This window comes from Vigna unguiculata, chromosome 11 (assembly GCF_037176805.1).
Source record: "Vigna unguiculata cultivar grain cowpea cultivar isolate G323 ecotype 2 chromosome 11, ASM3717680v1, whole genome shotgun sequence".
Classification (NCBI taxonomy): domain Eukaryota; kingdom Viridiplantae; phylum Streptophyta; class Magnoliopsida; order Fabales; family Fabaceae; genus Vigna; species Vigna unguiculata.
The window spans coordinates 29,990,004-30,016,639 of record NC_140802.1 but is presented as its reverse complement, the minus strand read 5'-3'; the positions used below and the strand labels follow the sequence as shown (position 1 = coordinate 30,016,639).

General features: G+C 39.5%; 1 protein-coding gene and 4 non-coding genes across 5 annotated transcripts; 4 read left to right on the top strand and 1 right to left on the bottom strand.

Moving 5' to 3' along the window:
• Nucleotides 1-286: 286 nt before the first annotated feature.
• Nucleotides 287-592, top strand: LOC146881742 (signal recognition particle RNA). Its single transcript, XR_014986794.1, has one exon.
• A 2,437-nt stretch (nucleotides 593-3,029) lies between these two features.
• Nucleotides 3,030-3,335, top strand: LOC146881741 (signal recognition particle RNA). Its single transcript, XR_014986783.1, has one exon.
• A 2,438-nt stretch (nucleotides 3,336-5,773) lies between these two features.
• On the top strand, nucleotides 5,774-6,079 carry LOC146881740 (signal recognition particle RNA). Its single transcript, XR_014986836.1, has one exon.
• Nucleotides 6,080-8,517: 2,438 nt separating this feature from the next.
• Nucleotides 8,518-8,823, top strand: LOC146881739 (signal recognition particle RNA). Its single transcript, XR_014986704.1, has one exon.
• Nucleotides 8,824-23,857: 15,034 nt separating this feature from the next.
• On the bottom strand, nucleotides 23,858-24,885 carry LOC146881738 (uncharacterized). Its single transcript, XM_085669328.1, has 2 exons — nucleotides 24,353-24,885; nucleotides 23,858-24,266 (listed from the first exon to the last, which is right to left on the bottom strand). The coding sequence occupies exons 1-2, from the start codon at nucleotides 24,883-24,885 to the stop codon at nucleotides 23,858-23,860; spliced, it is 942 nt and encodes a 313-aa protein (XP_085525454.1).
• Nucleotides 24,886-26,636: the final 1,751 nt, after the last annotated feature.

The window sequence follows — 26,636 nt, the reverse complement described above, 5'->3', positions numbered from 1 at the left end:
CTGTCCATCTACAAATAAAACGAGAAAAAGAAAGAAAAATGGCAATTTGTAAGAGAAGCGATAGTACAAAATGAGAGGGAAAGAGAGAAACAAAGACGATAACATAGGTTTGTTAAGAAATGTAAAGAGATACAAGGTTGTGAATGTGTGTGAGTGCATTTGAACAATATTTTTTCATAAGGGTTGGTCTAATTTAACATTTATGCAATGTAATGTAAAAGTCCCACATTGTGTGCAATGTGAAAGAAAAGAAACTTTATATAGTGTATGAAAAGGTTATGTTCTCGCCGAGCTAAGTAACAAGAGCTTGTAACCCAAGTGGGGGCACGAAGGTGATGGAACAACTTTGAGGCTCCCTGGTTGGAGTTGTGGATGCCAAAAGTTGGCTTGCCCATTCCAAGTTGAGAGTTGGGTGATGGAACTTGTGTGAAGGCATAGGTCCCATCTCTCTTAGACAAGAGGGCACTGCGTGAGGCTGGTTTCACAGAGCAACGATTACCTTTACCTCCCAACAGTGGAGGGATAACAAGTTGTTGCAACCACCCTCAAAACAAATACTTAGGCAGCCTCACTTGCTTGGACCATCACCTTTTTCCAATTTTTATTCAACATTGCTTTAGATTTGAGATATTACTTAACACCTCTCTCTAATATCTAATTTTCCTTTCAAAGTTTTTATAGTTGATTCTCTCAAAGTAACATATATGAATATGGTCGATATAACTTCTACAATGATGCTTAGGTATGTCCACTAATTTTTTTATTCTCAATTATTGTCTGTTTATGATATACATAAAGTATACTAAAGTCCACTTTTATACTAATACTGACAAACTTTCTTTTTCTAACCAAAATATTATTTTTCTTCAAATTGTTTCAATATGATGTAGTTACCTATATTTTTATATATTCTATACACTGTTTTGGAGTATTAATGTATCACTTTTATATATTTAACAACCTTTTAAATTTGAGATGTAATAATTAAAACAAAAGTAAGGAAATAGGGTTTGATATGTTTGAATGAGTCTTTTTTATTTTACATATGCTAGTAAAAATTAAAATGGATTTTGTACAATGACATGATATTAAAAGGTTTAAGAGTTATGAATTCTGCAGTACTGTTATTTGTCACTATTCTAGATCTATTTCTTGGAAGACCAATCCCACAACCAATTAGAGAATTGGTAAGTTTTTGAATAATCCTCACACACCGAATGACATACAATAATTAGACAAATGTAACAAAACAAACAACTTAAACTTGAAAACTACTATAAGAAGAAAAAAAAATACTTATGAGAGTAGAAGAAGATAAATTAGTAGTGATGTTTAATAAGGCTTGCATCTATAACCAACAAAATTATGCAACCTAGCAATTGAAAAATAAGTGTTGCAAATTTTCAACAATCTATCTATTTTTCATTAAATAAACAAATTATAACATAAAAGAATAAATAAATAGTTTACATAAAACAAAATAAATAAATTTATCACGAACAAAGTGGATTTTTATATATTTAGCACCGTATGAAAATTTTCTATTTTTTCTTAGACACGACAAATATTTAAGAATCACACTATTTAAAATTAAAAGGAAGTGTATATTGTATATTTAGAAAAAAAAAGGTGAAAGTCTAACTTAATAGAAAATCGAATACCATTTTTCCATTTAAAAAATAATATTAATTTCCAACACGTCAATTTGGATAAGTTATTTGAGTGAGCCTGACATGTGAATTTATTTATAGCAACTTTTTTTCATCTATCCACAATTAAGTTTCATTAAATTATGTAACAATTTCATGTGGAAAGTGAATCACATTAAAGAGAAGCAGATAAGTAAAGATCATAAAAATTTTTCTAACATCTATTGGTTTTCGCATTTATGAGACACACATAAGACAAGTCAAGGAATAACCTTGTCTTCGTAAACTTCTATCAAAACACATGTAATTTATCGAAATAAGTAGTACTACCTTGTAACCTAAGCGAGGTCATTAAGATGACAATACCAACTTCATTGTTGATTGTCTTGTCTTTTTATGACATTATTACTGCATCACGGTGTGGTAGCTCTTATGAGACCGGCAGTAGTGGTTTCTCAAGAAAGCTCATATTGTGAACGATGTGTACAACTACGTGGGTTCTTCATTAACAATATTGGATAAGGTGGATGTCTACACACAATCTTAAAAGAGCAGCGAGTGCTCAAACTCCGGATGACCTACACCTTATTGTGAAAAGGAGTAACGGACTACTAGAACTTGAAAAGTGATTCATGAACATTATGCTTGAACCATCTACATTCTTTCTTTTATGAAATCATGAATATTGAAGTTGAACAAACTATATATTAAAGCAATTGGTAGTATTGTACCTGTGCAGAAAGGTGCAAACTAAGAAACAACATCAAACATTAGTTTGGTTGTTACTTAACAATCTAGTAAATAGTTGAATTGATCATATGTCTTAGAAAGATAGAAAGCAATGGATTGATTTTTTTTCTTTTGTGATCTCTATGTTCTTCATTGACAAGAAGGTGGGTTTAACTTCTACCTTTTTTTCCTGTTCTTTTTTTCTTTAAATGAGCTATAAGAAAGTAAAAATAGTTCGTAAACAAAGAGTATCCTTCATTAATCTTAAAATAAGATATAAACACATATTTGCATTTTATAATTTATCTTCCAGAATTCTATTTTTACAAAAAAAATAATTGGAAAATATTTGATTGACAACCTAACTGTCCATCTACAAATAAAACGAGAAAAAGAAAGAAAAATGGCAATTTGTAAGAGAAGCGATAGTACAAAATGAGAGGGAAAGAGAGAAACAAAGACGATAACATAGGTTTGTTAAGAAATGTAAAGAGATACAAGGTTGTGAATGTGTGTGAGTGCATTTGAACAATATTTTTTCATAAGGGTTGGTCTAATTTAACATTTATGCAATGTAATGTAAAAGTCCCACATTGTGTGCAATGTGAAAGAAAAGAAACTTTATATAGTGTATGAAAAGGTTGTGTTCTCGCCGAGCTAAGTAACAAGAGCTTGTAACCCAAGTGGGGGCACGAAGGTGATGGAACAACTTTGAGGCTCCCTGGTTGGAGTTGTGGATGCCAAAAGTTGGCTTGCCCATTCCAAGTTGAGAGTTGGGTGATGGAACTTGTGTGAAGGCATAGGTCCCATCTCTCTTAGACAAGAGGGCACTGCGTGAGGCTGGTTTCACAGAGCAACGATTACCTTTACCTCCCAACAGTGGAGGGATAACAAGTTGTTGCAACCACCCTCAAAACAAATACTTAGGCAGCCTCACTTGCTTGGACCATCACCTTTTTCCAATTTTTATTCAACATTGCTTTAGATTTGAGATATTACTTAACACCTCTCTCTAATATCTAATTTTCCTTTCAAAGTTTTTATAGTTGATTCTCTCAAAGTAACATATATGAATATGGTCGATATAACTTCTACAATGATGCTTAGGTATGTCCACTAATTTTTTTATTCTCAATTATTGTCTGTTTATGATATACATAAAGTATACTAAAGTCCACTTTTATACTAATACTGACAAACTTTCTTTTTCTAACCAAAATATTATTTTTCTTCAAATTGTTTCAATATGATGTAGTTACCTATATTTTTATATATTCTATACACTGTTTTGGAGTATTAATGTATCACTTTTATATATTTAACAACCTTTTAAATTTGAGATGTAATAATTAAAACAAAAGTAAGGAAATAGGGTTTGATATGTTTGAATGAGTCTTTTTTATTTTACATATGCTAGTAAAAATTAAAATGGATTTTGTACAATGACATGATATTAAAAGGTTTAAGAGTTATGAATTCTGCAGTACTGTTATTTGTCACTATTCTAGATCTATTTCTTGGAAGACCAATCCCACAACCAATTAGAGAATTGGTAAGTTTTTGAATAATCCTCACACACCGAATGACATACAATAATTAGACAAATGTAACAAAACAAACAACTTAAACTTGAAAACTACTATAAGAAGAAAAAAAAATACTTATGAGAGTAGAAGAAGATAAATTAGTAGTGATGTTTAATAAGGCTTGCATCTATAACCAACAAAATTATGCAACCTAGCAATTGAAAAATAAGTGTTGCAAATTTTCAACAATCTATCTATTTTTCATTAAATAAACAAATTATAACATAAAAGAATAAATAAATAGTTTACATAAAACAAAATAAATAAATTTATCACGAACAAAGTGGATTTTTATATATTTAGCACCGTATGAAAATTTTCTATTTTTTCTTAGACACGACAAATATTTAAGAATCACACTATTTAAAATTAAAAGGAAGTGTATATTGTATATTTAGAAAAAAAAAAGGTGAAAGTCTAACTTAATAGAAAATCGAATACCATTTTTCCATTTAAAAAATAATATTAATTTCCAACACGTCAATTTGGATAAGTTATTTGAGTGAGCCTGACATGTGAATTTATTTATAGCAACTTTTTTTTATCTATCCACAATTAAGTTTCATTAAATTATGTAACAATTTCATGTGGAAAGTGAATCACATTAAAGAGAAGCAGATAAGTAAAGATCATAAAAATTTTTCTAACATCTATTGGTTTTCGCATTTATGAGACACACATAAGACAAGTCAAGGAATAACCTTGTCTTCGTAAACTTCTATCAAAACACATGTAATTTATCGAAATAAGTAGTACTACCTTGTAACCTAAGCGAGGTCATTAAGATGACAATACCAACTTCATTGTTGATTGTCTTGTCTTTTTATGACATTATTACTGCATCACGGTGTGGTAGCTCTTATGAGACCGGCAGTAGTGGTTTCTCAAGAAAGCTCATATTGTGAACGATGTGTACAACTACGTGGGTTCTTCATTAACAATATTGGATAAGGTGGATGTCTACACACAATCTTAAAAGAGCAGCGAGTGCTCAAACTCCGGATGACCTACACCTTATTGTGAAAAGGAGTAACGGACTACTAGAACTTGAAAAGTGATTCATGAACATTATGCTTGAACCATCTACATTCTTTCTTTTATGAAATCATGAATATTGAAGTTGAACAAACTATATATTAAAGCAATTGGTAGTATTGTACCTGTGCAGAAAGGTGCAAACTAAGAAACAACATCAAACATTAGTTTGGTTGTTACTTAACAATCTAGTAAATAGTTGAATTGATCATATGTCTTAGAAAGATAGAAAGCAATGGATTGATTTTTTTTCTTTTGTGATCTCTATGTTCTTCATTGACAAGAAGGTGGGTTTAACTTCTACCTTTTTTTCCTGTTCTTTTTTTCTTTAAATGAGCTATAAGAAAGTAAAAATAGTTCGTAAACAAAGAGTATCCTTCATTAATCTTAAAATAAGATATAAACACATATTTGCATTTTATAATTTATCTTCCAGAATTCTATTTTTACAAAAAAAATAATTGGAAAATATTTGATTGACAACCTAACTGTCCATCTACAAATAAAACGAGAAAAAGAAAGAAAAATGGCAATTTGTAAGAGAAGCGATAGTACAAAATGAGAGGGAAAGAGAGAAACAAAGACGATAACATAGGTTTGTTAAGAAATGTAAAGAGATACAAGGTTGTGAATGTGTGTGAGTGCATTTGAACAATATTTTTTCATAAGGGTTGGTCTAATTTAACATTTATGCAATGTAATGTAAAAGTCCCACATTGTGTGCAATGTGAAAGAAAAGAAACTTTATATAGTGTATGAAAAGGTTGTGTTCTCGCCGAGCTAAGTAACAAGAGCTTGTAACCCAAGTGGGGGCACGAAGGTGATGGAACAACTTTGAGGCTCCCTGGTTGGAGTTGTGGATGCCAAAAGTTGGCTTGCCCATTCCAAGTTGAGAGTTGGGTGATGGAACTTGTGTGAAGGCATAGGTCCCATCTCTCTTAGACAAGAGGGCACTGCGTGAGGCTGGTTTCACAGAGCAACGATTACCTTTACCTCCCAACAGTGGAGGGATAACAAGTTCTTGCAACCACCCTCAAAACAAATACTTAGGCAGCCTCACTTGCTTGGACCATCACCTTTTTCCAATTTTTATTCAACATTGCTTTAGATTTGAGATATTACTTAACACCTCTCTCTAATATCTAATTTTCCTTTCAAAGTTTTTATAGTTGATTCTCTCAAAGTAACATATATGAATATGGTCGATATAACTTCTACAATGATGCTTAGGTATGTCCACTAATTTTTTTATTCTCAATTATTGTCTGTTTATGATATACATAAAGTATACTAAAGTCCACTTTTATACTAATACTGACAAACTTTCTTTTTCTAACCAAAATATTATTTTTCTTCAAATTGTTTCAATATGATGTAGTTACCTATATTTTTATATATTCTATACACTGTTTTGGAGTATTAATGTATCACTTTTATATATTTAACAACCTTTTAAATTTGAGATGTAATAATTAAAACAAAAGTAAGGAAATAGGGTTTGATATGTTTGAATGAGTCTTTTTTATTTTACATATGCTAGTAAAAATTAAAATGGATTTTGTACAATGACATGATATTAAAAGGTTTAAGAGTTATGAATTCTGCAGTACTGTTATTTGTCACTATTCTAGATCTATTTCTTGGAAGACCAATCCCACAACCAATTAGAGAATTGGTAAGTTTTTGAATAATCCTCACACACCGAATGACATACAATAATTAGACAAATGTAACAAAACAAACAACTTAAACTTGAAAACTACTATAAGAAGAAAAAAAAATACTTATGAGAGTAGAAGAAGATAAATTAGTAGTGATGTTTAATAAGGCTTGCATCTATAACCAACAAAATTATGCAACCTAGCAATTGAAAAATAAGTGTTGCAAATTTTCAACAATCTATCTATTTTTCATTAAATAAACAAATTATAACATAAAAGAATAAATAAATAGTTTACATAAAACAAAATAAATAAATTTATCACGAACAAAGTGGATTTTTATATATTTAGCACCGTATGAAAATTTTCTATTTTTTCTTAGACACGACAAATATTTAAGAATCACACTATTTAAAATTAAAAGGAAGTGTATATTGTATATTTAGAAAAAAAAAGGTGAAAGTCTAACTTAATAGAAAATCGAATACCATTTTTCCATTTAAAAAATAATATTAATTTCCAACACGTCAATTTGGATAAGTTATTTGAGTGAGCCTGACATGTGAATTTATTTATAGCAACTTTTTTTCATCTATCCACAATTAAGTTTCATTAAATTATGTAACAATTTCATGTGGAAAGTGAATCACATTAAAGAGAAGCAGATAAGTAAAGATCATAAAAATTTTTCTAACATCTATTGGTTTTCGCATTTATGAGACACACATAAGACAAGTCAAGGAATAACCTTGTCTTCGTAAACTTCTATCAAAACACATGTAATTTATCGAAATAAGTAGTACTACCTTGTAACCTAAGCGAGGTCATTAAGATGACAATACCAACTTCATTGTTGATTGTCTTGTCTCTTTATGACATTATTACTGCATCACGGTGTGGTAGCTCTTATGAGACCGGCAGTAGTGGTTTCTCAAGAAAGCTCATATTGTGAACGATGTGTACAACTACGTGGGTTCTTCATTAACAATATTGGATAAGGTGGATGTCTACACACAATCTTAAAAGAGCAGCGAGTGCTCAAACTCCGGATGACCTACACCTTATTGTGAAAAGGAGTAACGGACTACTAGAACTTGAAAAGTGATTCATGAATATTATGCTTGAACCATCTACATTCTTTCTTTTATGAAATCATGAATATTGAAGTTGAACAAACTATATATTAAAGCAATTTGTAGTATTGTACCTGTGCAGAAAGATGCAAACTAAGAAACAACATCAAACATTATTTTGGTTGTTACTTAACAATCTAGTAAATAGTTGAATTGATCATATGTCTTAGAAAGATAGAAAGCAATGGATTGATTTTTTTTTTCTTTTGTGATCTCTATGTTCTTCATTGACAAGAAGGTGGGTTTAACTTCTACCTTTTTTTCCTGTTCTTTTTTTTTTAAAATGAGCTATAAGAAAGTAAAAATAGTTCGTAAACAAAGAGTATCCTTCATTAATCTTAAAATAAGATATAAACACATATTTGCATTTTATAATTTATCTTCCAGAATTCTATTTTTACAAAAAAATAATTGGAAAATATTTGATTGACAACCTAACTGTCCATCTACAAATAAAACGAGAAAAAGAAATAAAAATGGCAATTTGTAAGAGAAGCGATAGTACGAAATCAGAGGGAAAGAGAGAAACAAAGACGGTAACATAGGTTTGTTAAGAAATGTAAAGAGATACAAGGTTGTGAATGTGTGTCAGTGCACTTGAACCATATTTTTTCATAAGGGTTGGTATAATTTACCATTTATGCAATGTAATGTAAAAGTCCCACATTGTGTGCAATGTGAAAGAAAAGAAACTTTATATAGTGGATGAAAAGGTTGTGTTCTCGCCGAGCTAAGTAACAAGAGCTTGTAACCCAAGTGGGGGCACGAAGGTGATGGAACAACTTTGAGGCTCCCTGGTTGGAGTTGTGGATGCCAAAAGTTGGCTTGCCCATTCCAAGTTGAGAGTTGGGTGATGGAACTTGTGTGAAGGCATAGGTCCCATCTCTCTTAGACGAGAGGGCACTGCGTGAGGCTGGTTTCACAGAGCAGCGATTACCTCTACCTCCCAACAGTGGAGGGATAACAAGTTGTTGCAACCACCCTCAAAACAAATACTTAGGCAGCCTCACTTGCTTGGACCATCACCTTTTTCCAATTTTTATTCAACATTGCGTTAGATTTGAGATATTTCTTAACACCTCTCTCTAATATCTAATTTTCCTTTCAAAGTTTTTATAGTTGATTCTCTCAAAGTAACATATATGAATATGCTCGATATAACTTCTACAATGATGCGTAGGTATGTTCACTAACTTTTTATACTCTATTATTTAATGTTTATGATATACACAAAGTATACTAAAGTCCACTTCTATACTAATACTGACAAACTCCGGATGACCTACACCTTATTGTGAAAAGGAGTAACAGACTACTAGAACTTGAAAAATGATTAATGAACATTATGCTTGAACCATCTACATTTTTTCTTTAATGAAATCATGGATATTGAAGTTGAACAAACTATATATTAAAGCAATTTGTAATATTGTACCTGTGAAGAAAGATGCAAACTAAGAAACAACATCAAACATTATTTTAGTGGTTACTTAACAATCTTGTAAATAGTTGAAGTGATCATATGTTTTAGAGAAGATAATTATTTTAAAATATCAAATAAAATATCTAAAGATATATTTTCCCCATATTATATTTTATCATAAATATTTATGAATTATCAAAGCCTTTTCTTTTGGAAAAGGATAGAGAAAATCACAAGGACCAATTTTTGTTTTTCGTTCCCTCTTCTTGGCTTAGCCAAACTCTTCTTCACTTTTTCAATTTTTTGTTGCCTTCTTCATGCAATATTTGTCTTGGAGTTTTGTGATTTTGATAATTTTCAATTCTTGGATTTATCTTTAAGGTTTCATGAAGCTTTTATCAATTTATTTCCATACCTCCATGAGCTCAACTTAGTTGCAGCTACACTAACACACCTCAAAATATTCAAAGTACATTTATGCAACTAAAAAGGTATTTTTAACATGTTCTTACATCTCATGCTCAATAAACCCAATTATAAGAAATCTCAATTAAATCAATATTTTAAGAACAAAACTCAATTAAAAATCAAAAATTTAACTTTAAATGAGGGTAAAAATATGCACTCATTAGTGACAAAGTGATGGAGTGACAAAGTGGAAGTGGCGTGTGGAGTGGGTGACGAAGCTAGAGTAGTGCCTAGAGATGGGAGTTACAGAGTGGCTGAGGGAGAACGTGCTTAGGTTTTCTATTTTGTGGAAAAAGTCTTAGTAGTGTAAAGTTTTGGATGGGAATGAGTGAAAGAAATGAGGGAAAAATGTATTATAATTTATAGAGGTGATAAACCTCTTCAGAAAAAATACAAAACCCCAACTATTATGAGCATTATGATAATCCACCAGAATCATCCTAAATCATTTTTATTTGTGGGGTTTTTTATAACCACCGCAAAATAACTCCCACAAAATAACTTCTTTTTTTGCAGTACTATAGTTCTTCACCTACAAGAAGACATTGGATTGGAGTACATATACTTCGTTACCTTAAGGATATTATGACTTTGGACTTATTTTATCCAAATGATTCAAAATTAAATCTAATGGGTTTTGCATATACATGTTATTTATTCGATCATCATATTGTCATAGTAGTTGATCACAAACAAGATATTTTTTCACATGTGGTAGCACAATACTTTCATATCTGTCTGTGAAACAAATAATCACAATAACATCGTCAGATCATGTAAAATTTTAGCATTACATGAGGTACATCGTTAATGTGTTTGGTTAAGGTCTATAATTCAACATGTACAACAAATTTGTTGTCTATCCTTGGAAAAAAAATGGAATCAACAACCATATATGAAAATAATAGTGCATTGTTCAATTAAAAGGGTGATATAGAGATCCAAAAGATATGTTCATGTGAAAATGTAGCAGATTTATTCACAAAGTCTTTGTCAAGGAGAACTATTGAGCAATAGGTTCACAAGATTGAATTCCTTCATCTTAATGATGTAACTTTACATAAGGGTGAGAAATAGAATATGTAATGAACAATATTATATTGAAAATATAGAATGATAAGATTGATACACTTACTCATATGATTGATACGATTGATTGATTTGCTATAGTTACTCATATGATTAATTACCCTTTATGAGGTTTAAAAATTTGTATTAATTATTTAATTTGTATCCTTTATGGGTTACATTTTGTATTTATAAACAAGACTCTTTCTATTAGTAATAAGACACACAAAATAATTGTTCTACATTCTCTATTCTTCCTTTTCATTTTCTCTCTATTATGAGCTTGATTTTATAACAATACAAAGTTTATTTTGGTTTAATTACTTGGATGGTACCCACTTTGGTAGAGTTGTGTCATTCTAGTACCCGTTTTTAAAAAAGTGTCAATTGCATCCCAACTTTTGAAAAATGGCTTCAATTAGGTCCTATTCAGACAGAGATGACTAACATTATTAACAGCATGCCACATGTCAGTCTGTGGTTTTTTTGACTTTTTTTTTTGGAAGCAAAGAGGAAAATGTCGACTATCTCGTGAAGCAGAGTACAACCCTTGGAAGCTTCTTTGACCATGGGAAGAAGATGACAATGAATAAGGAGAAATGTCTCTTTATGTGTTTTGTGAACCCCATCTTTAATGAAGTGGAGAAAAGAAAAAATAACTCGAGGGACGAACGTTAGAGACTATGAGATCCTGAGACCCTCTTTTAGCATTGTCTAAGATATTAACTATGTGTGGAGGTTGAGAGAAACATGGAGATAATCTAGATTGTGGGAGTATCAGTAGGATGTAGTTGAGTAACGGTAACATATAACCACTTATTTTGAGATTTCCTTACTTTTTCTAATTTCAATTTTACTTCTTTCTTTAGTAAAAACTATATATATCTTTTTATTTTATTTTTATTTTTATTACTTTGTTTTATATACTTATTAGCCTAATATATTTTTTTTTAATAATATTTTTATAGTTTTTTTACCATTATCTTTTTTTTCATTTTTTTATAAATTCAATTATATTTTATAAAACTATTTTTATTATTTAAAAACTATTTTTCTATTTTAAATTTATCATTACTATTATTTTATTATAAAACTCTTTTTCTTTAATTCTTATTCTTAATCATTATTTTTATGTTTTTTTTTGTGTTTATCTTTTAAAAACTCATTTTCACTGTAAAAATATTTTTCTTATCTTTTTCTATTTCGTTTACTTTTTTATTTAAAAAAAATGTTTAGTTATGTTATATTATATATTTAAATTATTTGTCTAGGAAATAAGAAAAAAATAAGATTATTATTACTAAAAATTATTTAGTTACCCGGACGAAATTGAGTATTGACACATTCATATCAGAAACTATATACAATAAGCCTTTTAACCTTTTAAAACCCATTTTAACAAATTAAAAAGGACACACTAAGACTAACAAGATATCTAAACTTTGTCATATAGCCTACCAACATGATATAACATGTAACACATCAATTACATATTTAATACTATTGAAACATAATCTTCAAGCGGATCTTCATCAATCTTCATCAATCACATGAGATCTTCATGCACTTGGATTTATCAAATCTTTGCTTCAAGCTGCTTGTGTCAGCACCAACCATTGAATCCCTCGTCTAGTGAGAAAGTTAGACACTCGCCTAGCGAGTTTGGGCAATTAGCCGTTTTACAGAAGCAATCTCTTGTCGAGCGAGAGGCTATGCTCACCCGACAAGAAGAAACTTTTTGAGTGGTTAAAGGGTCGAGAGTTAGATGAAATAAAAAGCTTTTGATTGTGGGAACGCAATAGCGGGCAAAAAAACGTGTAGAGTCAATTCTAGGGCTTTAAAGCTTCATCTTCCTTCATCCATTCCACCATTTTAATCCCCTTTTGTGTTATATATATGTAATAGTAGCTAAACTCCCATTTCATTAGGGTTAGATGTAATGTACCTATATGTACTGCACCCAAACGGACTAATAAAACCGCACGGCCAAGCCCGCATACACATAACCCCGCAAATGAAATTATCAGATGAGACACAAGACAAGCGAAAGCACATAGCGGCCTAGGCGCCTACTTCAGAAAACATAACGACATCTGTTGACCACTCCTAACTTAGAATATTACCCATGGTACCAACAAATATTAACTCAGGGCCTAGGCTAGGCCCGTGCCCATCTAGGGCCCAAGCAATGGCCCAGACCACAAGAAGGACATACATAATTAATAACTCTATAAATACACGTGGACCCCAACAATTAAAGGTATGCTTTCATTAATCCCTTAATCAAGAGATTTGACTTTCTGAGAGCTTTCTCGCTGACTTGATCGTCGGAGCCCTCTTCGCAAGTAACCCCTCAAGGGTCCAAACCATGTACATCAACAAATGGCCTATTCAAGCTGAGGAAGAGCCAACTTGAGAGATTGAGGATTGAGGTAAGGTGATATTTATGTCCTTAACATCTCTTTTTGTTTCTGCAGGAACAATTGGCGCCTACTGTGGGGTACGAAGCAATACCTTACTAAGTGATCCGCATACTATCGAGAATTCTTTTTACTCGTAGCAGAGCTGGAGTCATGAAGCAACCTGAGACGGTCCCTACTGCGCCTGCTAACGTCACCCAAGACTTGGCCGCCATCCTTGAAGGCCAAGCCAAGATACAACACGAACTCGTTAACCTGAGAAAGCACAACGTTGACGAGATGGAAGCGTTGAGGCAAGAAAACTCGAGGCTGAGAAGAAAGATCGAGGCCGACCCTACCTAGAAAGGGAAGGCCAAGGAATCGTCAGAAGCCCCCAAGTCCTCGGCTTACCAGCCCAATAGGAAGAAAGCGAGTACAACCCCACCCCACACACCTTCACCACCACTCAACAAACACCCATCATCTCTACCCACCACACAAACATTTATCCCACCATCCCTAGGCACCCCGCACCCCGCAACACCCACCCCTGCTGCCACCCTCCCCACCACCCATATCCCACCTCATCACTTCACCACTACCTTTGCTACGCCCATCCACCATCCCATTCCACCACACCCGTTACCACTATCACGGGTCACGAACCAGTGATAGTGGTCACAATGCGAGCAGGGCGCCTGGTGTAACATCCCTGGCTACCCCTCCTCGGGCCCCAGAGGCTGTCAGGTTACTACAGCCCAATGCACCCCAACCCCTTCACCCTTCTCTGTCCATTCATACTGGGTGGGTTGTTGCCAGTGGGAATCGAACCCCCAACCTGACCTTTAACACCTCTAGCACACCAACAGATGCTACCAGTTGCGCTGCAGCATAACTGGTAGCATCTGCTGGTGAGCTAGAGGTGTTAAAGGTCAGGTTGGGGGTTCGATCCCCACTGGCAACAACCCACCCAGTATGAATGGATGGAGAAGGGTGAGGGGTTGGGGTGCATCGGGCTATAGTAACCTGACATGCTCTGGGACCAGGGATTGGTGCGCCAGGGGTGTTATAGACGACATTTGACAAGCCAAGAAATAAACGGATCAGACCGCCCTCGAAGACTTAGTAAAATGGAGGTCCCCGCGTTTGATGGACCTTGGGGGCCTGGGTTAGGGCCCAGGCCCACTCATAACCCAGGCTAGGGCCCAAACCAAGGCCCGGCCCATTGGGTAAACGAACATCATTAATGCTCTATAAATACGCATGGACCCCACGAATTAAAGGTACACATTCATTAATCACCAATTTGACTTTCTGAGAGCTTTGACTTACTTGAGCTTCAAAGACTCTTCTGCAGGTAACCCCTCCTCGGTTCAAGCTGACATGTATCAACCGGGGAGAGACCAACTGAAGAGATAGCGGACTACATGGTAAGGTGACACTTGTGCCTAACACATCTTATTTGTTCTCTGCAGGAATAATTGGCGCCCACCGTGGGGCACGAGACGAACACCTTCAGTACCCGTTGTTCTCTGAAGATGGTTTCCACCCGTAGCAAGGTTGGAGTGAACAAGCAAGCGGATGATGGTCCCTCTTGACCTCCTGGCATCACCCCTGATCTGGCCGCCATCCTAGACGGCCAAGCAAAGATGCAACAAGAACTCGCAAATTTGAAGAAACGCAACGTTGATGAAATGGAGGCATTGAGGCAAGAGAACTCTCGCTTGAGGCGAAGGATCGAGGCTGACCCCAATCTGAAGGGAAAAGCCAAAGAAACTTCTGAAGCTCTACCCATCCCCATCACTTCCCATCTGGTCAACTAGGGCTTACTGCACCCCCAACCCCCGCCGCTACCCTCCCTACCATCCAGATCCCCTACAACATACCCACCGCCCTACACATCACACATATTCCACCATATAACCCACAATATCTTCCGACAACCCACATCCCCCCTCACAACCTAACCTCCACCTTCCCCGCTATGATCAACCACCCCCTGCCAAAGCCAAAACTGGACCACCCCCTACATCCAATACCTCAAAACCGGCACCCCTCCCCCAGACGCGGACAAAACTTGGCTGGCTAAGGCGGCCAGGTACACCATGATAGGCGATGACCTCTACAAGCGCGGATATGGCCAACCCCTCCTTAAATGTGTCACGGCAGAGCAAGCCCAATACATCATCAAAGAGTTACACGAAGGCATTTGTGGTTATCATTCCGGTGCACGCACCATGGATACTAGAGTTCTTAGTGCCGGATACTTCTGGCCGACCATAGAAGCAGACTGCCAAGATCATGTCAGGAAATGCAAGCCATGTCAAAAACATGGCAACCTTATTCACTAGAAACAAGAACAACTACACCACATACTGTCCCCATGGCCTTTGACTAAGTGGGGAATGGACATCCTTAGCCCATTTTCACCCGGCAAGGGGCAGGTAAAATGTAGCCGTCGATTATTTCACTAAATGGATCAAAGCCAAGCCACTAACTACCATCACGACCCAGCAAGTTCAACAATTTGTGTGGAAGGGCATTATATGCAGATATGGTGTACCACACACCATCATCACAAGTTCTGTAGAACATCCACAAACAAACGGACAAGCAGAGGCGGCAAATAAAGTTATCCTCGTGGAACTACGCAAGAGATTGGATACCGCAAAAGGCCGATGGCCAGAAGAGTTAATAGAAGTACTATGGGCTTACAGATGCACCCCCCAATCATCAACAAACGAATCCCCATTCATCCTAGTCTACGGCGCAGACGCCATAATACCGGTAGAAATCGATGAACCATCCCTACGCTGAGAACTGTACGACCCTACGCACAATCACCAAAACATGGCCCTACATCTCGACCTTCTACCCAAACTCAGATAAAAAGCCCAGATACGCAATTTAGCTGCCAAACGATGAGCTGCCAGGAGATATAATGCAAATCTACGTCCACAATCATTCGTCATCAGGGACCTAGTATGGAGAATGGCCAGTAGTGCTAGAAAGAAGGATGGCAAGTTCTCCGCCAATTGGGACGGCCCATACCGCATACGCGAAGATGCAGGAGGAGGAGCATATCGCCTAGAACAATTATGGGGGGAAGAGATTCCCAACACTTGGAATGTATCCCACCTCAAGTTCTACTTCAGCTGAATATGTATTGTAATCGAACCAATACTTGTAACCTTGGGTGTACTCTTTTTCCTCACCTGGTTTTTTTTTCCTAAGGAGGGTTTTGGCCAGGGAGGTTTTAACGAGGCACCCCTATTCAATAAATAAAAAGAAGGGTTCCCAACTATATGACTTTCCATGTGTTTTCCTTTACATCCGTTTAAGTTCCCCACCCTTACCCCAAGTAAGCGGCCTGGGTCGAACACCCTTATCTTGTGCTTAATTCGTTTAAGTTCCCCACCCTTACCCCAAGTAAGCGGCCTGGGTCGAACACCCTTATCTTGTGCTTAATTCGTTTAAGTTTCCCACCCTTACCCTAAGTAAGCGGCCTGGGTCGAACACCATTTTCTTGTGCTTAATTCGTTTAAGTTCCCCACCCTTACCCCAAATTAGAATGAGTGTAAAATAATATTTTTTATTTTTAATTAATTCGTTAGAAAAACTACGAGTGATTAATTATTTATTTTTTTTCGTATTATTATTATTATATTGTATGAGATCTATAATTTACACTATTATATTAATGTATACCACAATATACAATATGCTTAAACCGTTCTATTATTACTATCATTATTATTATTTATAGTACTATTAATATCACTAGTATTAACAAATATTTAATATTATTTTAATGTTATTGTGATTTATTATTAATATTATTAATATTATTATTAATATTATTATTATTATTATTATTATTATTATTATTATTATTATTATTGTTGGTGTTGTTGTTTTATACTGGATTCATAATATATAATATGCCTATATTTGATTTTAAAAATAACATGAGTCTATAAATAAAATAAGAATTCAATTCATATTTTCTTCCTTCATTTCCAATATATTTATTATTGATATTATAATCTTATTCAATAATATTAGGATTGGTATTGAAATTATTATTAGTGTAAAATATTATTATTATTATTGTTCCTACAGAGAACAAACAAGATAAGTTAGGCACAAGCGTCACCTTACCCATGTAGTCTGTTATCTCCTTAGTTGGCCTCTTCCCGGTTGATACATGTCGGCTTGGACCCAGGAGGGGTTACCTGCAGAAGGGACTCCGAAGCTCAAGTAAGTCAAAGCTCTCAAAAGGTCAAATCAGTGATTAATGGAGTAATGAATGCGTACCTTTAATTACTGGGGTCCACGTTTATTTATAGAGCATTAATCATTTTATGTTATGTCATGGGCCGGGCCTTGGCTTGGGCTCTAGTTTGGGCTGTAAGTGGGTCTGAGCCCTAACCCAGGCCCTTAGGAGGACCTACTGAACACTAGGGGGCTTGGATTTTATTAAGTATATTTGGAGTAGCCGGCCTAGGCTGACTACTTTTGTTGGCAGTTTACATTGGTCATGTGTGGTCTTGTGCAGGTTGTCCCTCTAGACGTTTAGGTTATCGGTTTAGGCTGGTAAGGCTCAGGCCAACTCAGCCTAGGTTGATTACTTGACTGCTTTAGCATATATGTATCGTTTTATTACTATTTGGTCAAGTTGGCTAGGTGTGGTACACCAGTCCCCCAGCCTTGGCCAATATAGGTGTCGGTCAAGGGTGATATATGTTGGTATGTTAACGGGATCGGTTGGGTGTGGTACACCAGTCCCCCAGCCTTTAAGTGTGATGAACAGTGTTAATGCTAAAGGTGATGAAAGGTTGATGGTTGGTGAAGGGGTGTTAGGGGTCAAATCAGGGGGGTTTTGGCGCCGTCGCTTTTAAGAGTTATGTCTCTTGTAATGATTGTGTCGATTGGTATGGGTTGTTGTTTTGGCGGGAAGGGGTTTTTGCCGTTTGGGATTCTGCCCTATAAATATGAATTTCAAAACAAGTAAGGGTTTATTGGTTCATTTGCGAGAATTTCCTATTCAGAGATCTTGTGTGCCTTTTCTTGTCCGACTAGTTCCCAATTTCAGCCGACATCTTTCTAGAAACACGAGTAAAGGTATGTCCAGTAGTGATAGCGTGTCGTTATCTACGTCTAGTAGTGAGAGTGTAGAGTCGGAGAGGAGTATAGGTAGGCAAGTTGACGGGGAGTGTACCAGTTTTGGCGGTAATGTAAGTGGAATCCCTATGGAAACGTTGAGGGAGGTCCGAGAAGATCCCCAGAGGAGCTGACCGAGAGTAACTGGCCGGCCAAGGGTAGTTACGGGTGGGTAGTTGCTGATGTCCGTAATCAATCATCCTTATTCCGATGGTCTCACCTTCTGAACTTCTGGCTGAATTATGCGCCTGTCATCGTAAAGGGTGTAAGCAGAAGTATTGTTTCCCTAGAGAGGGTTAGCGCCATTGACTGTGTGTGTCACGGGCAGGAGGGGGCAACGAAGAAGTTCTTCTACATGTACATGTGTCACTTTTCTCAGCTGCATGTGCGGCTGCCGTTAGATGATTTCACTATGGGTGTGTTGCGCGCACTGGACGTGGCATCTACGCAGTTGCACTTGAACAGTTGGGCTTACATGCAAGCCTTTCGCATTTTGTGTCAATCTTTATATTTGGAGCCTTCGCCTTATGCCTTCCTGTATTTCTATGATACTAGACCCCGCCAAGCGACAACTTGGCTGTCTCTGATAAGTCGTCCCAGCATTAGTAGATTGGACGCATTTTCCCAGTCTTTCAAGCATTTTAAGGACGGGTACTTCAAAGTCGTGGTGAAGGAAGAGGGCAAGCCCTATTTCTTGAACGCAGATGGGAGTACAAAGTTCCCATTTAGCTGGACGGGCACTCCTTCTCGGTACAAGGATATGGGGATCGATGAGTTGTCGGCGGGGGATGAGGAGGTGGTGGAGATGTTGATGAAGTTTGTTGATAAGTTGCCCACTAAGGGCCTAGTTAGAGTTTATAATTTGGTGCATCCGATTATAGATATTGAAGGTATCTGTTTGTTACTTAAATTGTGTTATTGATTCTAAGTTGTTTTAAACGGGGTTTAATATGTTATTGTAGGGCACATGGCGCAATCGGGGAAGAAGAATTTGGCGCTATTCCAGTCGTTGAGGAAGGAGATGGCCGCTAAAGCGAAGGCGGCTGGGAAGACTAATGTTCCCAACCTGAAAGAGTCCGTAGTGGAAGTACACGTGCACGGCGGAACGAAGAGGAAGGCCGAGTTGCCGCTTAGCCACGGCAAGGGGAAGGATGTGAAGAACGTAAGGGCGACCTAACTCGGGGCGGGGTCAGCCAGTGGGGCGGGGTCGGTTAGCGGAGTGAAGGGGTCGGAATCTGGGTTGATTGAGTTACTGAAAATATCTGTCAGGAAAGATATCGCGATCAATCTCCCAGATACCATTATAAACTCCATTGATAGCATGGAGGCGGATCATATCGTGAGGACAATGGTGGAGTTTGGAAGCAAAGCCTTGATATTAAGCCGTCGTGTGGGGTCTTTATATCGGCGGGAGGTGAAGGAGGGAGGTCGGGAAAAGGTAGAAGAGTTGCAGGGGAAAGTCGACAAGTTTGAGGAAGAGAGGGTTGTGTGGAAGAAGGAAAAGGAGGGTTGGGAGGAAGAGAGAATGAGGCTGGCAATGTGGAGGGTTCGGTGTTTGGATTCAGAGGAAAAATTGAACAAGAGAATAAGGGAGTTGGAGGAAGACTACGATGATCTGAAAGACAAGTATGATGGTGTTGTAGGTGAGCTTTGTGACCTGAAGAATTGCATTATACAAGAGCACATCAATGACTTTGAGAAGGGACTACGTCAAGCATCCTTTTTCCATCAGGAGGTTGACATTACGGACTCGAAGTTTAATGTGAACAAGGACGTTATTGATGGGAAGCTTGTTAAGGAAGATGGAAGCAGTCCAGATGGGGAACTTAAACGATTTAACTAACGAGTTGAGGGTGTTCGACCCAAGCCACTTACTTGTAGTAAGGGTGGGGAACTTAAAACGATTAACATCAAGTTAAGGGTGTTCGACCTAGGCCGCTTACTTGTGGAAAGGGTGAGGAACTTAAACGATTATGAAAGTGAAATAGAGAAAAGATGTATAGTTGAGAACCCTTCGTTTTATTCATTGAATCTGGGGTGCCTCGTTAAAACCTCCCTGGCCAAAACCCTCCTTAGGGAAAAAAGACCGGGTGAGGAAAAAGAGTACACCCAGGGTTACAAGTATTCAGTTTAATATAGTATGCATTTAACTAAAGTAGAATTTGAGGTGGGACACATTTCAGGTATTGGGAATCTCTTCTCCAGATAAGTGTTCCAAGCGATAAGTTCCTCTTCATGTGTCTTCAGGATGCGGTATGGGTCGTCCCAGTTGGCGGAGAATTTGCCATCCTTCTTTCTTACGTTGCTGGCAATTCTCCATACTAAGTCCCCTATTGCGAATGATGGTGGACTTAGGTTTGCATTATACTTTATGGCAGCTCTTCGTTTGGCAGCTAAATTGCGTATCTGGGCTTTTTCTCTAAGTTCGAGTAAGAGGTCGAGATGAGTAACCATGTTTTGGTGGTTGTGGGTTGGGTCGTATAGTTCTCGGCGCAGGGTGGGTTCGCCAATTTCAACCGGTATCATGACGTCTGCGCCGTAAACTAGGCGAAATGGGGATTCGTTTGTTGATGATTGAGGGGTGCACCTGTAAGCCCATAGCACTTCTACTAACTCTTCGAGCCATCGGCCTTTGGTGTTATCTAATCTCTTGCGCAGTTCCACTAGGATAACCTTGTTGGCCGCCTCTCCTTGTCCATTAGTTTGTGGGTGTTCTACAGAACTTGTGATGTGTTTGATGCCTAGGCTAGTGTAGAACTTGGCTAGCTCCTTATCTATAAATTGTCGGTCATTGTCGGTGATGATGGTATGTGGGACACCATATCTACATATAATATCTTTCCAAACAAACTGTTGAACTTGCTAGGCCGTGATGGTGGTTAGTGGCTTGGCTTCTATCCATTTGGTGAAGTAGTCGACGGCTACAATTAGAAATTTCACTTGCCCCTTGCCGGCTGAGAAGGGGTCAAGGATGTCCATTCCCCATTTAGCAAAGCGCCATGGGGATAGTATGTGATGGAGTTGTTCTTGCTTTTGGTGGATGAGGTTGCCATGTTTTTGGTATGGTTTGCACTTTCTGACATAGTCCTGACAGTCTGCTTCTATAGTCGGCCAGAAGTACCTGACTCTAAGGACTCTGGTAGCCATGGTACATGTGCCGGAATGGTAGCCATAAATTCCTTCATGTAGCTCTTTAATAATATATTGTGCTTGCTCTGCCGTGACACATTTGAGGAGAGGTTGGTCGTATCCGCGTTTGTAAAGGTCATTGCCTATCATGGTATACCTGGCGGCCTTAGCCAGCCAAGTTTTGTCTGCATCTTGTGGAGGGTTGCCGGTTTTTAGGTATTGGATATAGGGGGTGGTCCAGTTATGGCTTTGGGAAGGGGTGGTGTTTTCAATTGGGGCGTGGGTTAGGTTTTGACAGGTATGTGTGATGGAGGGTGTAGATAATGTTTGCTGTAATAGGGATCGGTGGCGGCTTTTTAATTTGGTGCTGGCCAATTTGGAGAGGATGTCGGCTCTGATGTTGTCGGTCCTTGGGATGTGTTCGATGCAGACTCGTTCAAAGGCGAATTGAATGACTGCACGGACCAGATGGTAATATTGTAGAAGGATGGGGTCTTTAATCTGGAACTCGTCATTTAGGTGCCCTACAGTAAGCTTGGAGTCGGTTTTGCACGTTAGCGTCTTGACACCTACTTCACGGGCAAGGGAAAGGCCGGCGAGGATAGCTTCGTATTCGGCCTGGTTGTTTGATGTTTTGAAGGCAAAGTGAAGGGATTTTTCGATGAGGATGTCATTAGGCCCTTCTAACACGATGCCAGCACCGACACCTTTTGGATTTGAGGAACCATCTACATGAAGCGTCCACTGGTCCTCTGTGGGTGTGTGCTGGAGGTCATTGACAAAATCTAAGAGACATTGGGCTTTAATGGGGCCATGGGGTTCGTAGCGAATGTTGAATTCTGACAGCTCGACGGCCCAAGATGACATCCGTCCGGCTAGATCTGGTTTTTGCAATATTTTTTGGATGGGGTAGTCGGTTTTGACGATGATGCTGTGGTTTTGGAAGTATGGGCGTAGACGGCGAGCTGCGTGGACTAAGGATAGGGCCAACTTCTCTACTATTTGATATCTAGTTTCAGAATCTTGCAGCGTTCTGCTAACGAAGTAGACAAGATGTTGCGTGCCTTCTATCTCTTGAACGAGCACGGCGCTAACGGTGTGGTCGGTGGCTGTGATGTATACGTGGAGGGGATGGCGGATGTCCGGCTTGTGGAGGATAGGTGGTGAGGTTAGGGTAGTTTTTAGTTTTTGAAAGATTTGTTCACAATCGTCAGTCCTCGTGAACCGGGTGGATTTCATTAGGAGTTAGACTATGGGTTGGGTTTGTTCAGCCAGTTTGGGTAGGAAGCGGGAAATGGTTGTGGGGCGGCCTATGAGGCGTTGGACCTCTTTGATGGTAGCGGGACTGCGCATCTCGATAATTGCCTTGCATTTTTCGGGATTGGCCTCTATGCTGCGTTGGGTCAACATAAACCCAAGAAATTTACCACGGTCGATGCCGAATACACACTTGTCAAGGTTGAGGTGAGGGTTGTATTGGCGTAGTGCGGAGAAAACCGCCGAGAGGTCCTTGGCATGTTGGTGGTGGCTTGGAGACTTGACAACCATATCGTCAACATATACTTCGACACATTGTCCCATTAGATGACTGAAAACCTTGTCCATTAACCGTTGGTAGGTCGCTCTAGCGTTCTTAAGACCGAAAGGCATAACTCTATAGAAGTAGTTGGCATCATCCGTGATGAAGGCGGTCTTGTTCATGTGAGATGCGGCCATGGGGATTTGGTTGTACCTGGAATATGCATCCAAAAAGCTAAGCATTTTATTCCCTGCCGCACCGTCAACAAGTCGGTCTATATTGGGTAAGGGGTAGGCATCGCGAGGGCAGGCCTTGTTCAGATCCGTGTAGTCTACACACATCCGCCATTTGCCATTGGCTTTTTTCACAAAGACTACGTTAGAAAGCCAAGTGGTGTACTGAGCTTCTTCGATGAATCCTGCATTTAGTAACTTGTCGGCTTCAACCTTAGCCTCTAGTCGGCGTTCTTCGCCAAGTTTGCGCTTCTTCTGGGAGATGTAGCGGGCTTCTTTGTAGATGGATAGTTTGTGGGATGCTACTAGGGGGTCCACCCCAGGTAGGTCAGCGGCTCACTAGGCGAAAAAGTCTGTGTTGCTGATGAGGATGGGTGTGAGGATGGCACGCTCGTCAGAGTTCAAACCGGTGCCAAGGTTGATGGAGTGGCCGTTGGGAAGCTCTAGAGGGGAGGTCTCCTCAACTGGTTCGAGACGAATGTCCCGGCCTACTCTGGGGTCGAGATCTTCGCCTGATAGGGCGATGCCGGAACCAGGTGGTCGCTCAATGTGGTTGGTTTGTTGAATTGGGAGTTACGAGTGCAGGCTGGCCATGTAGCATTCGTGTGCCAGGCGCTAGTCGCAGTGGACAGTGAGGATGTCACCGGAAGGAGAAGGGAACTTCATGGCCAAGTGGGGGTGGAGATAACAGCGCCAAGGGTGTTAAGGGAAGGACGGCCCAGGAGGACATTGTAGGATGTTGGCGCGTCGACGATAAGGAAGCGAATTGGAATGGTTTTGGTCTGGGTTCCTTCGCGAAACATGGTGTGAAGGTCGATGTAGCCGCAGGTGGATACTTGTTCGCCAGAAAAGTCATAGATGGGTTCGTCATACGGGACCATAGCGGTGTCCGGGAGTTGGAGTTTTTCATAGGTGGCCCAGTAGAGAATATCAACGAAGCTGCCTTGGTCGACAAGGACTTTCTTAACGGCGTAGTTCTCGATTTCAACGGTGATGACCATGGGGTCATCTTGATGATGGTCGAGGCCATGAAAGTCGTCATATGTGAAAATGATGGGAGGCATACGGCATCTGTGGTGGGAATGGATGATATGATTGATGAATTGGATATGGCGGAGGTGTTTCTTTCTGGCAGAAGAAGTGGATCCCCCACTAGCGAAGCCACCAAAGATAGTGTTGATAGTGTCACGTAGTGGAGGATCTGTGGGGGTGATGTCGGTACGGGCTGGTTGGGGTTCCTCGTTAGCGGTTTGAGCTGGGCGTCTGTCGTGACGGGAGTCGTGTGGAGGGCGTCTGTGGTCGGATCGAGGGAGTGGCGGGATCGAGAGGAATGGTCGTCTTGTCGGAGGAAGCGGCGAACATGTCCAGCACGGACCAGTTCTTCTATCTTATCCTGGAGTGCTTTGCAGTCTTTTGTAATGTGGCCATGGTTGCGGTGGTAGCGGCAATACTTGGTCATATCAGCGTTAGGAGGTGTGGTTGTCTTACGTGGTGGAGGGATGAGGTCAGCTTGTAGGGCTTCATCGAGGATACGGGAGCGGGCTACGGTAAGAGGGGCGTATTTGGTGAAGCGGGGTTGGCGGGGCTCGCGTGGGCGGGTAACAAGGCAGGGAGGTTGCGGGGTAGGGTTGGCGGCGGTGGCTGCATAGTCGTTGCAGAATTTGGTTTGGAGGGTCTGCATCTCCTCCATGCGGACATAGTCGGTCGCGCATAATTTAAGTGTGTGCATAGAGGCAGGTGGGTGGAGGTAGACGTTGTTGGCGAAGGGGTCGGGTTGTAGGGTAAGTGCCATGCACTGGAGGATCATCTCTTGGTTGAGGTGTGGGATGCGAAGAGCTGCCTTACTGAAGCAATCTATGAACGCTCTGAATGGTTTGCCTTGTTCCTGTCTATTGCCAGGAGGGAGATTGTGGTAGTTTGGTGTGGACGGCTGCCAGCAAACTGGGTGGAGAACATGTGTGAAAGAACGTCGAAGCTGTCGATGGAGTAAGGCGGAAGGGTTGTGAACCATTCCAGAGCAGGGCCCTTGAGGGTGGTGGGAAAGGCTTTGCAGAAGACTGCGTCTTGGGATGTGTACAGGGCGACATGGGTGATGTATACTTTAAGGTGTTCATCAGGGTCGGTTTCGCCGGTGTAGCGGTCCAGCGTGAAGGGTTCCCACTGGGCAAGAAGGAGGGTGTTGGCGATAAAGTCGTTGAAGGGGTGACGACGTCTAGGCTAGTGGGGAGGGAACAGATGAGGTGGGATGGGATGGTTGATCATAGCGGGGAAGGTGGAGGTAAGGTTGTGAGGGGGGGTGTGGGTTGTTGGCAGGTATTGGGGTTTGTAGGGTGGTACGTGTGTAGTGTGTAGGGTGGTGGGTACGTTGTAGGGGATTTGGGTGGTGGGGAGGGTAGCAGCAGGGGTTGGGGTTGCAGTATGCTCTGGTTGAGTGGATGGGAAGTGAATGGGATGGGTAGAGGGAATGGATGTTTGTTGGGTGGTGGTGAAGGTGTGATGGGTGGGGTTGTATTCGCTTTCCTCTTATGTGGGCTGGAAGGCCGGGGACCTTGCAGCCTCAAACACCTCCTTGGCCTTTCCCTTCTGGGTGGGATCAGCTTCAATCTTTTGCCTAAGGCGTGAGTTTTCTTACCGCAGCGCCTCCATCTCATCAGCGCTACATTTCTTCATATCTGCTAGTTCTTGTTGCATCTTCGCCTGGCCGTCCAGGATGGCGGCTAGGTCAGGGGTGATGCCAGCAGGTACTGAGGGACCAGCATCTGCCTGCTTGTTCACTCCAGCTCTGCTGCGGGTGGAAACCATCTTCGAAGAAAAACGGGTACTAAAGGTGTTCGTCTCGTACCCCACGGTGGGTGCCAATTGTTCCTGCAGAGAACAAACAAGATAAGTTAGGTACAAGCGTCACCTTACCCATGTAGTCCGCTATCTCCTCAGTTGGCCTCTTCCTGGTTGATACATGTCAGCTTGGACCCAGGAGGGGTTACCTGCAGAAGGGACTCTGAAGCTCAAGTAAGTCAAAGCTCTCAAAAGGACAAATCAATGATTAATGGAGTAATGAATGCGTACCTTTAATTACTGGGTCCATGTGTATTTATAGAGCATTAATCATTTTTGGTTATGTCATGGGCCGGGCCCTGGATTGGGCTCCAGTTTAGGTTGTAAGTGGGCCTGGGCCCTAACGTAGGCCCTTAGGAGGACCTATTGAACACTAGGGGGCTTGGATTTTATTAAGTATATTTGGAGTAGCCGGCCTAGGCCGACTACTTTTGTTGGTGATTTACATTGGTCATGTGTCGTCTTGTGCAGGTTGTCCCTCTAGACGTTCAGGTTATCGGTTTAGGCTGGTAAGGCTCAGGTCAACTCAGTCTAGGTTGATTACTTGACTGCTTTGGCATATATGTATCGTTTTATTACTATTTGGTCGAGTTGGCTAGGTGTGGT